Source organism: Hippoglossus stenolepis, chromosome 6, assembly GCF_022539355.2.
Source record: "Hippoglossus stenolepis isolate QCI-W04-F060 chromosome 6, HSTE1.2, whole genome shotgun sequence".
In the NCBI taxonomy this organism is placed as follows: Eukaryota; Metazoa; Chordata; class Actinopteri; order Pleuronectiformes; family Pleuronectidae; genus Hippoglossus; species Hippoglossus stenolepis.
Genome location: NC_061488.1, coordinates 4,943,798 through 4,959,367, shown reverse-complemented (window position 1 = coordinate 4,959,367; position 15,570 = coordinate 4,943,798). Strand labels below are relative to the sequence as shown.

The 15,570-nt window shown below is 44.0% G+C and overlaps 2 protein-coding genes across 4 annotated transcripts; one reads left to right on the top strand and one right to left on the bottom strand.

The window, feature by feature from the left end:
- Positions 1-389: 389 nt before the first annotated feature.
- LOC118111516 (proteasomal ubiquitin receptor ADRM1) lies at positions 390-5,560 on the top strand. 2 transcript variants are annotated; one of them, XM_035160175.2, is made up of 10 exons: positions 390-512; positions 1,447-1,674; positions 1,759-1,875; positions 2,046-2,169; positions 2,260-2,346; positions 2,435-2,531; positions 2,647-2,888; positions 3,996-4,153; positions 4,533-4,635; positions 5,226-5,560. In XM_035160175.2, exons 2-10 carry the CDS (start codon positions 1,465-1,467, stop codon positions 5,327-5,329), a joined length of 1,242 nt encoding a protein of 413 aa, XP_035016066.2. In that variant the 5' UTR covers positions 390-512; positions 1,447-1,464; the 3' UTR covers positions 5,330-5,560. The 2 variants fall into 2 exon arrangements, with proteins under 2 accessions (XP_035016066.2, XP_035016065.2); XM_035160174.2 differs by having other exon boundaries at positions 2,647-2,900.
- A 338-nt stretch (positions 5,561-5,898) lies between these two features.
- Positions 5,899-14,877, bottom strand: LOC118111514 (CDK5 and ABL1 enzyme substrate 2). Of its 2 annotated transcripts, XM_035160171.2 has the most exons (9): positions 14,249-14,875; positions 13,733-13,825; positions 11,924-12,001; positions 11,701-11,800; positions 10,466-10,634; positions 10,278-10,375; positions 9,170-9,276; positions 8,839-9,043; positions 5,899-7,468 (listed from the first exon to the last, which is right to left on the bottom strand). In XM_035160171.2, exons 1-9 carry the CDS (start codon positions 14,827-14,829, stop codon positions 7,328-7,330), a joined length of 1,572 nt encoding a protein of 523 aa, XP_035016062.1. In that variant the 5' UTR covers positions 14,830-14,875; the 3' UTR covers positions 5,899-7,327. The 2 variants fall into 2 exon arrangements, with proteins under 2 accessions (XP_035016062.1, XP_035016063.1); XM_035160172.2 differs by lacking the exon at positions 11,924-12,001 and having other exon boundaries at positions 14,249-14,877.
- Positions 14,878-15,570: the final 693 nt, after the last annotated feature.

Here is a 15,570-nt window from a genome sequence, read left to right as displayed (position 1 = left end):
TCTTTCTGATCCATATCTATATAAAAACACAGAACATGCAGTTTTTCTTTGTACTTACTTAGAATATATATATACACAAAGACATTGTCACTCAGTAGAATTCAAGCAGATCTCATGTCTCCTGCAGATTTAATAATATCAGGACAGAATCTACTTAAATAATTCAAGTATTAAAACTAAACAAAAGCTAAGAATAAAATTAATAAAATATTAGAATAAAACAACATAAAGTAGGACACTGATCGAGGGGTTCAGAATAAATCAAATATTACTACATCATGTTAAGTGTTGAAGTATTTTCCTGTGTATTTGTGTATCGAGGAGTGTTGTGTTGTGTTGTTGTGTTGTTGTGTTGTGTCGTCTCTACCGAACCTGCTCAGCGCTTTAAAGCCCCAACGATTGACTCCCGTTTCGACCAATCCCAGTGAGGCACCGGCGCCAGTCAGCCAATCACCACCACCCTCGGTTAGCTGTTGACCATCTTGCGGCTGTTCGCTGATTCAGAGAGAAATGTGAGTAAAACACGTTATTTCCACATGTTTCCAGTTCGTGCGAGCGGATCCAGATGTTAGTTCAGTGTGTGTGTGTGTAGTGTGACCGTGTGGAGGCGTGTAGGGCAGGGGCGAGCTGGGATCAGGCCTCTGTCTGCAGGATGCACAGTCATCTGCTGCAGCTCCCAGTGCTTCACATGTTCCATCTGATCCTGGATCCGATTCAATTCATGTTATTATAAGGTTTTAAAATGTCCAGGTTGAATTTACAAATCAACACTTTTAATCTTCATGAATAAAATCTACAGGATGAATTTGTGCCAAGTCACCAGGTCTGTCACCATTACTGCCTGTGTTCATCTTTATTTGATTCTATGTTTATTAATATCTCTAGTTTTATATTTTAAGTTTTACTCTTGTACTGTTTTCACCTTTTTAATTAAAAAAAAAAAATACACTTAAATCTGCTGTACCACATAACTTTGTGTAGCTTCAGTTATTTATCTTTAAATCTGTATTTATATTTGGCTTCAATACTCTGCCTCAGTTACTTGTATAAGTACTTTATACTTACAATATTTGTACTGTTAATATCTCTATTAGCAGATACGTCCACCATCCGTCCACTGTGAGTGTGTCACTCTGATAAACTAGGTCACTTCTGTGTGTTTAAGAAGGAGTTTGTTTAAATGCAAAATTACTTCAAACGTCATTTCGTGTCCCCTTCAGTGTAAGAGTCCTGTTTTCTATTGTATGGAGACAAATCGCACTTTACAAACTGAGGTGGAGACATAACAATATTTAAGAGGAACCAACAGTTCCCACAATGAGCAGCACTTGGTGACTGTAAAACTCTAGAAAGGGACGAGGGGCAGCTTTTAGTTTAGTCTGTGTTTGTATTGTCGTATTAAATATAAAAACAAACCGTGTGTCCTCCTCCTGTCTGTCCCTGCAGCACTGTGTCCTCCTCATCATGGCGTCTGGAGCGTTGTTCCCCAGCATGGTCTCCGGGTCCCGCGGCTCCTCCAGCAAGTACCTGGTGGAGTTCCGGGCCGGTAAGATGACCATGAAGGGCAGCACGGTGACCCCCGACAAACGCAAAGGTCAGGTCTACATCCAGCAGACCGACGACTCCCTCATCCACTTCTGCTGGAAGGATCGCACCACCGGGAACGTGGATGATGTACGGAACTCCGTCTCCACGAAGCACCGGCTGCTCTGTGTTTTGATTTTTATTTATTTTAACCATTTTATCTTGTTGATTTAGGACCTGATCATCTTCCCTGACGACTGTGAGTTCAAACGGGTGAGCCAGTGCACCACGGGACGGGTCTATGTGCTGAAGTTCAAGGCTGGTTCCAAAAGACTCTTCTTCTGGATGCAGGTGTGAAGCTGTCAGCTACTCACAGTTCATTCTTCATGTGGATTTAGTTTCCTCTTGATTAAAGTCACAGTTCCATGAATATCTAAGTGCTTTTAATCTTTTGTTTACGCATAAATTTTAATCTTTGTGACTAAACTGGAGCCTCACTCAGTGTTTTGTTCTGATCTCAGGAGCCGAAGACCGACAAGGACGAGGAGCACTGCCGCAAAGTGAACGAGTATCTGAACAACCCACCGATGCCCGGTGCTCTGGGCAGCGGCAGCAGTGGAGGACACGACCTGTCGGCTCTGGGAGGTAAACACATATTCTCATACTTATCTATTTACTTACTTATCAGAAAACCGATTTCACTCTTATGATGTCGCATCTTGTTTTCATGTGAAGGGGAGGGCGGCCTGCAAAGCCTTCTGGGTAACATGAGCCACAACCAGCTCATGCAGCTCATTGGACCGACTGGACTGGGCGGGATTGGTACGTGGTCCTCACACTGCTGAGCTGATAGTGTTAGTTCTCGTTAAAACGTCTCATTAGATTCTGATTGACGCTCTCTGATCACCAGGTGGCCTCGGGGCTCTGGCCGGTCCGGGCCTGGCCAACCTCCTGGGCAGCAGCAGTAGCAGCAGCAGCGTCCCTGCAGCCAGCAACTCCTCCACCAGGTAGAAACTTCAAACTAAACTTCAAATATTAATAAAGATTCATCTCACATGTTCATTTATATCACACGTTTGAAGTTTGCTCGCTGACAGAGAAGCTGTTGTTTTTCCCTCTCAGTCCGTCCACAGCCGTCACCCCCACCTCTACCTCTGCTACCAGTCGTCTCGGCTCCTCCCAGGTTCCCACCACTCCCATCACCCCCTCTGCCACCACAGCAGCCTCCCCCACGGCCACCACCCCCACCACCCCTGCGGTGTCGACTGTGGCCGCGGGGGCAGCCAACCCCACTCAGCCCATCCAGCTGAGGGACCTGCAGAGCATCCTCGCCACCATGAACGTCCCTGCCGGCGGCGCGGGAGGTGAGACTCCCGGTAAACACAACTCAGACCGGCAGACCCGCGGCTGCTCTCCTCAGAGCCGAGAGAAAACTTAAACAGCCCCCAGAGGGAACAATACATCATTAGACCTAATTAGTACAATTACAACTAATTATGCAGCATAATAATTACAAGTGTGAACACAACAGGTTCCGTGTGACTGTGTAATTTCAACATGTTAAATCCAGTTTGTTGCAGAAGCAGGAAACTGCAAACACAACAATCTGTCCCTGGTGTGATTCGGTTTGACTGCGTCGCACAAATGAGGCGAAGCTCTGCATTCGTCCGTCTGAAGAGAATTACTGCAGCTGAGCCCGACTCGAGCTGACAGGCTTTCTGTTTAGTTTTTCTGTCTGAGCCTGAGGTTTCCCCCCCGATTAGACGTGTGCAGCGTTAAACGAACCGGCAGAGCCCGACGTGACTGAACCTGCCCTTTTACTGGACCCATCAGGCTTTGACTCGGTATCCACACTCAAGTCTGCCATCACATGACTTCCTGTATGCGAGAGGGGACAAACTAGAATCATCTCAGTCTTCAGTTCCGCTCTGTGGATCTTTATTGCAGTTTTCAGCTCGATGTCTCAGCTTTATTGTGTTGATTCACTCATCGTGCTGCTTTCAGCCGCAGCAGTTTCCTGTGAAAACGCTCTGATGAGCTCAGTTCATCACTTAAGAGCCGACAGACAAACAGTTTAATGACTCGTTGACGAGGCGAGCGGAACAATTAGAGACTTAAGAGATATTTTTCTCAGATAATTGTGTAGAGCGAAATAAACACTGATATTAAACGAGTCATTGCAGGTTTAAAAGTAGTTTTTTAAAAAAGTTTTAAAGCAATAAAATAAGAAGTGATGTGTTCAGAAAAGAGTTGAGCTCATTTAAAGTGCATTAAATGTTGAAATATAAGCGTGAAAAAAAACTAAACTGACAGAGAGAAAAATCGAATAAACAAATAAATGAATCTGTTTTTAGCTGCAACCCATTATTATATGTGAATTCCTTAAATGGTGGTACTTTTATAGTATTGCGTACTTTAAAATCAAGCTGCCTTTTTATTCATACTGACCAGTGTCTGTCTGTTTCCTGCAGTGGACCTGGCCAGCGTCCTGACACCGGAGGTCATGGCGCCCATCCTGGCGAACCCTGAGGTGCAGCAGAGGCTGACGCCGTACCTGCCCTCCGGAGAGTCTCTGCCCCAGAGCTCCGATGAGCTGCAGAACACACTCAGCTCGCCCCAGTTCCAGCAGGTCAGGTCCCAGTTCCCCCCCACTCTTTAAAAGTTATCATTTCAAAACAGGGAAACTTTGTATGAACACAAATTTTCTGTTAAGTTTCCTCCTTTACTATTATTCATTGATTTAAGAGATGGGGAAATACTGAGTTAAAATTTAGAGTCATTCCATAAAACAGACTTTGTATTTATTGCATCTGAATCAGTTCCAGTCGTTACTTCTGATAAACCAACAAACCAATCCAGGCTTTTTATTTCCAGGCGAGTTTGACATTAAATATTGGACTGTCCTCGAGCACAGAGATAAAATGTGAAGTACGACACTTTGTTCTCTCCTCTGAGCAGAATCTGGTATTTAGCATCTGGTTGTGACTCTGTATTTATCGTCTCTGCAGGCGATGAGCATGTTCAGCAGCGCTCTGGCGTCCGGGCAGTTGGGACCTCTGATGAACCAGTTCGGTTTGCCTGTAGAGGCTGTGGATGCCGCCAACAAAGGAGGTCAGTGTTATACCCACATCCCACATCCCACACACACACACACACACACACACACACACACACACTGGAGGAAAATTCTTTCTTTCCTTCTTCCTCTTTACATAAGATATCTATCTTTCTCTACACGTGATCACTTCCATTTATTCCTTTTTCCTTCTTTCTTTATGTGCACACGAGATTTAAATGAACCGTAGAAAACTAAAACACAGACACTATTTTTTAGCAGAAGTGAAATGATGAGTATCGAAGGGAGATATATTTTTATCGTTTTTAATTCACATTTATTTGTTAGTTACTTTGCAGATCAAGATTTTAAACACTTAAAACATTTCATCAGAATTTTTTTTACAAGTTTCTAAAAGAGTTGGTCGTTGGCAAACGTTACACAAGCAGAAGTAAATGTTGGGAAATTATTTCACCATTTCAAACGCTTTTTCATCAGATTAACAAATGAAGCTGATGGTCTTTGGTTTTGATCTCCTTCTGGGATTTGTTTAGACCTTTTCCTCCAGTGAGTCATGGATTTAAATGATATCCAATGCAATCTTTATCTGCAGCCTTCACTTCTAAAGGTTTGTCTGTCTTTGCAGATGTGGAGGCTTTTGCTAAAGCCATGGAGACGGAGACAAAGTCGGACCAGGACGGAGATTCCAAAGACAAGAAAGACGACGATGAAGACATGAGTTTGGATTAAAAAAACGTGGACATTATTATTTATTGAATTTATTTAGCTGCTTCTTACATTTTATTATTACCAGGATAAGGAATGTGGTTAACCTAGTTGAGACTTAGCTGATAGTGCTGTGTTCATCCTGTAACAGTGTGTCGAGTTCATATATATACTAATTTAACTGAATGATCATGTGTCCCTCCTGCATGTCAGCTGTCCTAACACGAGGGAACGAGTAAAGTGATGAGAAACACACTCGACTGTTTATTTTCTATCTGGAGCTACAGTAGATTTATTTAGCATCTGTTTCACCATGGACTGTAATTTAAGATGGACGACACGTCTCCATTTCCTCCTGTTGTACAAAAATGTCGCTAAAATATCTTGGAGACAGGCGCCACTGTCTGAGCTAAAAATTTACTGGAAATTATCACTTTAACAGACATAATTTTAACATCTTTAATTCAAAAATAATTTGACGTGTAGTCCACCAACATGGAGGAGAGAGGGTTTGTTAGCCACCAGGGGGCGATCTAGATTCAGGTTCACAAATGTGGCTGGACTTGAAAACAAACTCTAACCCAGAAGTCTAATCAGTGTCTGAAAATATATTTTATAAAACATTCAATTTTACATATGAAAACAGTGATTATTTCACAGTTTGACATCAAACATAAAGATACACTTTCTGCAGTTACACATTTCCATTTGGACTTTATCACGTTTTTTTTCACCAGCGCAGACACAGAACATTGAATCACCATCATGTCCACGACCAGTAACACGTGTCCAGAAAGTGTGTGTGATCACGCAGACAAAAGAACAACTTCAACATTAAAAATTCTCTACAGCAGCAAGACGAAGAAATGTCAACATTAAATATCACTGACGATGAGATGGATTTACCATTTCACTGCCACTGTGGTTTCAGGCACTTTTTTTTTTTCTCCTCCCCCTCGTACTCATCCGCCTTTTGGCACAAAGACCTGAACGCCTCGCACTGCGGTCAGGTTCCACCGGTGTTGGCACAAGAAACTCGTACATCCATTCACATACTGCAGAGTTCCGACAGTTGGATTCCTCCTTCAGTCTCAAACTAGTCACCGTCCACCGGCTCTCAACGGAGCGCAGGGGATTTCAGTGACAACAGCTCCAGTAAAAACATTTACACCTCTCTTTGGGTTTGACTTCATGAGCTATTCAAAGATATGAGGAAAAAAAAAAGCAAAGATTCCTGAGAACTGAAAAAATATGACATCTAGAATTATATTCCAGTGTATCCAACAAAAAAAAACACAATTTCTATAAATACGACAGCTCAGAAATCCTCTTTCCTTACACGTGACACCACAGACACTACACATCAGCACAGATTCATCACCAACAACAACAAATTATTAAACACAAAGCTGCCACGGTTGTTTTTTTTGATGAATACATGAATGTGGCTGCATCACTGTGGGACGGACATTTCAAATTTAAACGTCGCTTCTTGAAAAACTGAGTAAAACCTTGTTACACAACCACAATCTACAGTTTGAATGTCTAATGGCTAGAAATGTCACAGTGGTTTGTAAAAGGCGTTCACAAAAATCAGCAGAGTGGTTCTCTGTCATTCGTAATAAACACTAAACTTGAACTGTTTAGTTCGGGGGAAAGGTGCCAGTGAAGAGTTTTCCACAAAGATCACAGCGTACACTTCAAAAACAGGTGAGGAAAAACTAGGACGTATCAGAAAAAAATCATGAGAAAATAAAAAGCACAAATAACGTGCTGATTGGACGTCTCTAACATAGAGCTCATGACTGCATCACCATCAAAACGCCACATGTACAAAAAACACACATTCAGATCGAGTGTAAACGAGTTCTTCTCACAGACAGGAAATAAATAGAATTTGTTTCAAACATGACAGCTTATAAACTGGTCAATCCACCACATGCACACACACACACACACACACACACAAACACACACTTGCTGGTGTTATCGATGATGCCAGCGGAGTGCAGGGGCGTCACTCTAACCCTGCTGCACCAGTCTGCGGTAGTGCGGCATGACCTTGCTCTCGGGGAGGTAAAGTCCCATCTCCAAGGCAACCAGCACCGGGAACTCCAGGGGAATCAACTCTCGGCCGTTTATACGGAAACGCTCCTCCAGCTTCTGCTCGTCCGCAGGGAGGGGGAGAGAGAGAGAGAAACACAGGAGGAGTTTAGAGGAACATGTTGTGATGCGTCACATCCATTAAAAGATCATGCAGGTGAACGACCCAGACAATTATAACGCCACTCTATCAATGTCTGCTCCATAACCTCCTGCTCATGTGGCATTTACTGCATTTTAATGTCTTTAAAGTCCATAATGGAGTCGGGGGACATCTTGGATTCGATGAAAGCCTTTGAGAGATTTATTGTTTGGATAATAAAAGAAATCTGCCGGAAGAACTTCACTCCTGTCTGCAGCAGTGTGTGTGTGTGTGTGTGTGTGTGTGTGTGTGTGTGTGTGTGTGTGTGTGTGTGTCGTCCCAGTCGCCCTTCACACATTTATTTAGTCATTAATCGATGATGTCGGATCATGAATCCTAATCGTTAACGTCACTTTAACCCGGATGTCCTGGCTGTGTGTGTCTCGTCTCGTGTGAACAAAATGTTGGACTTTTTCCCCCCAATGGGTTTAAATACGTGTCTCATAAACTCTAGTAGTAAACTTCAGTACTGTTCAGGTCCTAATTACTTCTAATTAGTGTCGGTGTTTATTGTTAACGTGTAAAGTGAGAGCAGGTCAGTGGGGGAGTGAGGAGGGAAGACATGTGGCAGGGTGATACAACACGGTACAAGGTACCAGGTGAACGTAGCGGAAACACGCCAGCTCGTGAATGCACACATTGTGGAAAGAATAAACCGAACTAACCGACATGAGCAAGATTAGGTCGGTTATAGGTTATAAATGTCGGTTTTGGTACTTTTTCCGTTAATTGCCCGGCCCTAGTGCACAGCCAAATAAAATTCAAGATCTGGTCGATTTAAGTGTGGTTTCACAAGGAGATTGTTGGGCCTTGGCTTGAGGTATGTGCTCTACTGAGTGAAATTGTATGATATGTATGTAAACCATGTCAAATTGTTCCCTCCTGTAGACCAGGCGTATATACAGTGAACATAAGATCAATATTTAATGGATTCATTAAAATTTGAATGTGTGGTTACATTTCCAGGTCCCTCTGAGTCAGAGAAGCCGTTGTTCTCGGTGGTGCAGTAAAATGAAGACTTCTTAATCAACCTAAATAATTCAGATTTTAATCTCACACTATTTACTCACATAACATTGACAAGAACCTGTTTCTATTCCTGAATAATGTGGAGCGTTGAAGAAATAATGTTTGTTGAATAACTTGGGTTGAATGTGTTTTACAGGGTTTTCTACTTTGTCTTCACTTCTGACAAGTTAAAGATTCTCCTGCTTTGTTTGAGGTTTGTATTCATTGACAGAGAGATCTGTGTGTGTCTGTGTGTGTGTCTGTGTGTGTGTGTACTCACATCAATGAGCTGTTTGACTTCTGGCTTCCGCAGATCACTGCTGATCTTTGCAGCCAGCAGCACGCAGGCCGCCGCCACCAGCTTCCTGTTTTGCTTGTTGAGGCGACCCTGCAGCACCAGCTTCTCAAAGTAAACAAAGGCCATCGCTATGGTGACCGGCTGCAGACCGCAGTCCTCGCTCCCGAGCCGCATGTCTCTCTTCAGGCTAGTGCAGGGGAAGGGGAACGGTTATTGATCAGTTTTCTAAGAAAGACTGTTTCATGTGATGAGGGTTCAACCTTCAAAAAGGAGGAAAGTTTGAACATCTACGTGGAACTGAAGATGTCTGTACCTTCTTATCTTGCTCAGTGTCAGCTTAATGTGGGGAAACTTCTCCTTGAAGGTCTCGTTCATGTTCTTCTTCAGGTCAGACGGCTTCACGTACTCGATAACAGTCGTCTGCAGAGACAACAGAGCAGCACGTGAGCAGGAATCACAGAACAATAAAGCTTCACACATTGTTTTGTAAACTGTCTGTGGAAAATGTTTTTCACACATTCTCATGCTGGAGGTTTCAGTCTTGTGACTGAGCCTCAATGGAATCATGTGATTGTGGAGAACTGCTTTACTTTTACAGGTCAAAGGACCACGTCCGTTTTTCCTGCAACTAACAACAGCCCATGTGACACAATTAGCATAATCACGTGACTCAACAGAGAAAGCAGGTTAAACAGGTCAAGAGAGAACTTCATATCTACAAGCAGCACGTCAGTTATCAGATCTCTCCCCTAACCACAAACATGTTTTGCAAACATGGCTCTCTTACTTTCACTGTGAGAAAAGAGACGGCAATGTTGGTTGAGGATTTTGTGTGTGTGTTTTTGTCATAACAGTGAGAGGACGGACCGACAGACGGGTGTACAGAGAACGGCTGCTGTTTTAAAAAGGTAACGGTCATTACACAGATCATCTATTTGATTTAGTTGTTACTGTCACTGGAAAGTTCTGTTGTAGAGCGGAGAAGAAGAAGTGATTTCCGGAAGCACAGCATTAGCCAGAGCTGAAAGTTTCAGTCATGTTTCTGTATGCTTATGTTTTTCAAAGGGTTTAACCTGAGCGAGGCCACACGACAATGACAGCACTCATCACTTCCATAGATTAGGTGACAATTAAACATCTGCACTTTACTTTTAGAGGCTAAAACGTTTGCACAGTACAACACCTGAGGAAACCAGATTTCTCTAAACCTCTATCCTAATCACGGAAACTAGATTTTTCTTTTACGTGACATTTAACTGGTTAACTCTATTCAATGTACCCAAAGTTAAAAAGTTTCAGTCACACTCCTGATCTCATCAGTACAAAAAGATCCTGAACCACAGTTATGGTAGAAAGTCTTTTGACCTTTAAGGGAATATGACTGTAACCTTGTGAATGAACGGAATAAAAAACAAACTCACCACGTATGATGCGAATATAAGAACCCTCTTGTGTCTCCCACACGGCCACTGAGGGTCACTGAGCAGGTGGGGGTCGTACTCTGCCACCTCCTCCGCATCTAAAAAACACAATCAATAAAAACACGTCAGGTCAGTTAAAAAGCCAAAGAAGCAGGCGTGTCTCTGTTAAGATTTAATTTGAGACGTACGCGGCTCTTGCGTCACAGTGTTGTTGAGACGACCCTGGGTGAAGTTCCTCTGCCCGTTGCCACGGAAACGGGACTGGGGGGTCTGCGCTGTGCCGTTCTCCGGCACCGCGCCGCTCTTCTGCCTCACCAAGGCGTTGGTCGGATAAAGGAACTGAGCGTACGACACAGTCTGAGGAGGAAACACAAGAGAATCAGAGATAAAGTCAGGGTCACTGTGTCTTTCACTACAACGCTATACAGCAGATCTCCCGTGATTCTCAACCGTCTCTAGAGTTTTTACTCGGAGCGAAGCCAAAGAACTGAAATAATCCAGAGAGCCGCAGTTCTGCTGACGGAAACCTCTCGTTGATGAGAGGAGAGAGAAGCCGACAGGAAAGCTACAGATAAACATTCTTTACAACTGTGGTGAGCAGAAAAGCGTCTTACACGTCAAACCTTGAGGCGGACGAAGGACATCAGAAAAACAATGTCGGGCTCAGAGCCTCACAGATTTATCAGTTACTGATATGAAATCTTATTTAGCAGAATAAACATTGAAGATAAAAAAAAAATGCATTTATGTTTCATAGTCATTTATAATAAAGTGTATGTATAAACTGTTAAAAAAATCTCAATTACATTTCTTTGTCATAAGAAACACTGAAGTCAGACGCACGCCCCTTTCTACACCAATCAATAGAGAGACAGCACATGTAGGTGATGATGACAGGATGTAGAATCTTGGTTTGGACCTTGGTCCAGACATTTGTGTTTTAAAACTCCCTTAAGCTGCTTTCAGACGTGCACTGAACTCCGGATAATCTCCTGAAATGATCCCGGACGAAAATGCCTGAGTCAGTTGATTCTCACGTGGGCTCACTCGGACATTATCTGGAGTTCTTCCTGTCGGCCCCCTGGTAGAAAACTCCAGAGAATGTCCGTGTGAGCCCACGTGAGAATACAGCAGGAGATCATGCAGAGATTTCACAGCAAACAAGTGGGCGTGTGGGTGACGTTTCTAACATGTGGCAGACAAAACAAATACAGTATCTAAGAAGGAAAAACAGAGATTACATAAACATGTAAGGACGACGAGATTCGAGAGCTTTTGGTGACGAGAACTGAAACACTGAGAATGTATTGGTCATCTCCATGTCGCCTGAACGTTACAGAGATTGTCCTGTTTCCTGTGAACGCATCTAATCGGCAGAATCTCCTGCTACGTCTCTAGAGTTTGAGTATAACCAGACATTTACCTTTCCGCAGTCGCCGAGCTCCACACCCTCCAAGTAAGGAAGAAGGTCTGCAGCCACCACAGACGACAGCCTTTGTCTCTGAGTCTCCATCTTTGTTTCACTGTTCACAAAGAATCACACTTACGTCATTCTCACCACACACACACACTGACCTTTCCTGAGAATGATATGGAGGTTGATGAAAACATAAAAGCGATGGGTGGGTGCTGTCTGCTGATTGTACCTGATGTGAGCACTCTCTCCATAGGGCAGCACTGAGAAAGTAGCGTAAAGCGACCGCTTGGCACAAATCAGCATGATCCTGCAGGACACAGCAAGTACAGGCAGACAGAACAGATGGAGTGTCAGTCTACAAGCAACAACGACTTCTACAGCTTCTGAACGCCCGACTTTCACCAGCGACGGAGTTGCAGCGACCGCGAAATCGGTCACAGAGCCACTTCTATTTCGATCACTCCCACAGCTAAACAACGGTCCACTACAATCTGGAACTTACAGCAGGGGCAGGGAAGTCTGAGGACGGGACCTGCCCCAGTTTGTGCCTCCAAAATATAATCTTTAACATTCAAGTCACAGAGAAACAGTAGGTGGAGCTGAATCATTAGTAAATCGACAGATAATTAACTTGATAATCAAATAATCTTTGTATCTCAGAAGTCGAGTTTGATGGAAATCGCAAAACTGTCCATTTAAAACCATAAGTTAAATATTCAAGTTTAAATTTGTGCGATAATATAAACTATTGAAAGAAATCATAAATATGCACGTTTTATTAGCCAAGGAGACTTTGTTTCCTGCACCCGACTGAGAGCCGTCCTAGTTTTCAATAAATCTGCTGATTACTTTCTTTACTAAACCATTTGGCTGTTGAGTTAAATAAAAAACTTTTAAAAAACAGTCACTTAACTAACATGAGCCTGGAAAAGAAGCAAATATAAAACTTCACCTTTGTTTAATGCTTGTTTATAGATGTTTATCTCTGCCAGAGGCACAAACCAGGGAAACTAGCAAACACATTACACTTTCACTAGAACAGTCAAACTGATTTCTCACTAAACTACTAAACTTCAGCCCAAGTAGTGAACACAACAACACTTTGTGGGACCATAAAACACAAAACACCTTCAGCTCCACACAATCCGCCGATCAGTCAATAACACAGTCAGCCGTCTCAGCTGGGGGACACTCAGCTGTAAACACCCAGGTCCGACCTTGAGGGACAGATATCAAATCTCTTACTGGGAACAATATCTCAACACTGACTCTACTGGTGTTAATTATCTCAGATTTATAACCTTGACTGTGTACCTGCCTCACACAGAAGCAGAGAGACACACCTGCAGAACACTTACAGATATCATTGTTTTCGCACACACCCGCAGAAAACACGTGACACCTCAGCATGTGGGTGGATATGAACATGAAGTTTGTCTCAGACGGTGACATGTGGAGGAGGAGGAATGAAAAACTCTGGAAAAAGAAGAAACCTCTGTATGACGTGTGTATGTCAGTGACTCGGCACGAAAACAGAATCATCACAAATCCACGGTGTTGTTGTCTGACGCCGGTCGAGCAGCTCGACAAGCGGCCGGCACTGGGATATTTTGGTCCGGTCTTGGTTATGCTGTTACTTCACTGTTGGTGCAATAGGCTGTTTCAATTCCACTGCACCTCTTTTAGCTTTTGCTCTAAATTCACGGAAGCAATCGCAACCCAGCAGCTGCAGCGCTGTTGGTCGTCCGCAGACCTAAACTAAGTCTCTGCCAGAGTTAAGCCGCTTATTACAATACTAGCAGGAGCAGTGTTACCCTGCTGGACACCGGCCTGTTTCACACTCTGACATAAAACTGCCTTTGTTGCTATGAAGTTCTCTGACATGTGGGTAGTAGGTCAGAGTTACTCATGTGTTCCTCAGCTGTGTGTACGTGTGTGTGTGTGTGTGTGTGTGTGTGTGTGTGTGTGTGTGTGTGTGTGTGTGTGTGTGTGTGTGTGTGTGTGTGTGTGTGTGTGTAAACACAAGCTGCAGACTGACCTGCATCCTCTGGTGTCGTACTGTCTCATACTCTTGATGAAGTGGACTTTCTTTGGCACCTTGGGTCCAGGAGAACCAGAGACGTTTCTCAACCTGAGCAGGGGAAGGACACACGTTTCATTCATCGTCTCAACATCAATCAATCAAAGGACTTTCACATTGTTATGGGTCAGTGATGTCACTCAGGTGTGGATGTAATGTAAGGACGAGGACAAGGGTCAAATCCAAACCACCTTCAGACAAGAGGTTTAAGATTTGTGTTTTCTTAAAACCACACATCTTAGATCTGACAACTAACACCAGAGATGTCTTATTTTAAAGTCAAGACAATAATAATACTACAAGACACAAAAGGAGCAGTGTTCACCAGAAACAGATAAATGATTATATATATATATATCATACTTATAACTACAGATATATATATTTACTACTGTAAGAGAATGAGAGTAGGATCCTCTCATGATAACCGCTGGGCTCATTTAAAGGCCCATGATGATTCACACACTGACTCACCTCTGCCGAGACTCCGGACATGCTCCGGCCGGGGCCGGGCTCAGGGCGGCGGGCGTGGACTTGGCCCGGGAGCAGGGCAGGTGGCCGGCGGGCCCCGGAGACACGGGGGTGTCCGGGGTCAGCGTCTCCGCCAGACTCACACCATCCAAAAATACCTCGTTGGCCCCGAGGGCGGCGGCAGGTCCCGGAGACATGACCAAAGAAGGCCGGGGAGGAGTATCCAGCCCGGGGACGCTGGAGGATGAGCCGCTGCCGGAGGGCTCCGTCACCTGGGCGGCCGCTCCTTGGACATCCGGCTGAGGAGGAGGCGGCGGCGGCGGCGGAGCGGGCGGCGGAGACGAGACCGAGGCGGCTCCGTCTCTGTCCCCGAGCCGCTGCTCCTCCGTGGCGGCTTTCTGCTCCGCACTTCCATCGTGTGGTGGAACCCCCTGTGGCCGCCCGTCGAGCGAGATGTTGTTGAGGAACAGCAGAGCCGCCTGCCGCCGCCGGGAGTCCTTCGCTTTCCTCCGGTGCTCGCGGTAGGTCTTGGCCGGCTTCGTGGCGCTGCCGGCGGCCTGGACTCCGCACAGCGCGGTCGCCATTCTGGTTTGAAATGTGGCCGATGGAGGAAGAGGATACCGGCACCTCGGCCCCGCCCTCTCTGCGCGCTGATTGGCTGAGATGCTGATTATGCAAACTGTATTGTAAATACTCGCAGGTGATTGGGTAAGAGACATAGTAGACACGTTGTTGAGGCTCGTATTTGATTGGATGAATGGAAACAGGGGGAAACGTTTCACCACTAACTCAAATATAACAGATAAATATAACTTTTATATTTAAAAACCTAATTAATCTTTTATTAAAAATAATTATATTCTTTTACAATTTAAAATTAAAATAAATGTTTACATTCTGATGAGTGAGGAAAATAAGACATCATATTGTTCCTTTTGGAGACTGGGCAGAGATGAACATTAATCACAATATTTGTGCTTCTTTATTGCTGATTATAATAACAAATGTTGTGATTCAAAAAATAAATAATAATAATAATAATTAATAAATAATTAATGGAGGTTATAGAAGTGGAACTATAAATACCTGGGTCCCCAACATGGGCAGGTCCCTCAAAGAACCTGGATCTTAAGGCCTGTTATGTGTGACATGTCATTTTGCACATTAGTGTCCTCTGCACATTACCTGTTTTATACTTCTTATATGTATATTACACCCTCGTACCTCCACCTCTGATGAATCCAACACCAGGGTTTTCCTTCTCAGAAAAGCACTGGTGAAGAAATCCATGTGAAACTGTGATGGTGTGATCGAAGAGGATTTTC

What these genes read in the sequence shown, in the direction of transcription:
- LOC118111514 (XM_035160171.2), bottom strand. Translation starts at nt 14,829, where the DNA reads ATGGCGACCGCGCTGTGCGGAGTCCAGGCCGCCGGCAGCGCCACGAAG. An exon ending in CACTGTGACGCAAGAGCCGC is followed by an intron (nt 10,376 to 10,465) that starts GTACGTCTCAAA and finishes TGTGTTTTTTAG; the next exon opens with ATGCGGAGGAGGTGGCAGAG. An exon ending in AAGTCAAACAGCTCATTGAT is followed by an intron (nt 7,469 to 8,838) that starts GTGAGTACACAC and finishes GCGGACGAGCAG; the next exon opens with AAGCTGGAGGAGCGTTTCCG.
- LOC118111516 (XM_035160174.2), top strand. Translation starts at nt 1,465, where the DNA reads ATGGCGTCTGGAGCGTTGTTCCCCAGCATGGTCTCCGGGTCCCGCGGC. An exon ending in CGCGGGAGGTGAGACTCCCG is followed by an intron (nt 2,901 to 3,995) that starts GTAAACACAACT and finishes TGTTTCCTGCAG; the next exon opens with TGGACCTGGCCAGCGTCCTG. An exon ending in GCTCGCCCCAGTTCCAGCAG is followed by an intron (nt 4,154 to 4,532) that starts GTCAGGTCCCAG and finishes TCGTCTCTGCAG; the next exon opens with GCGATGAGCATGTTCAGCAG.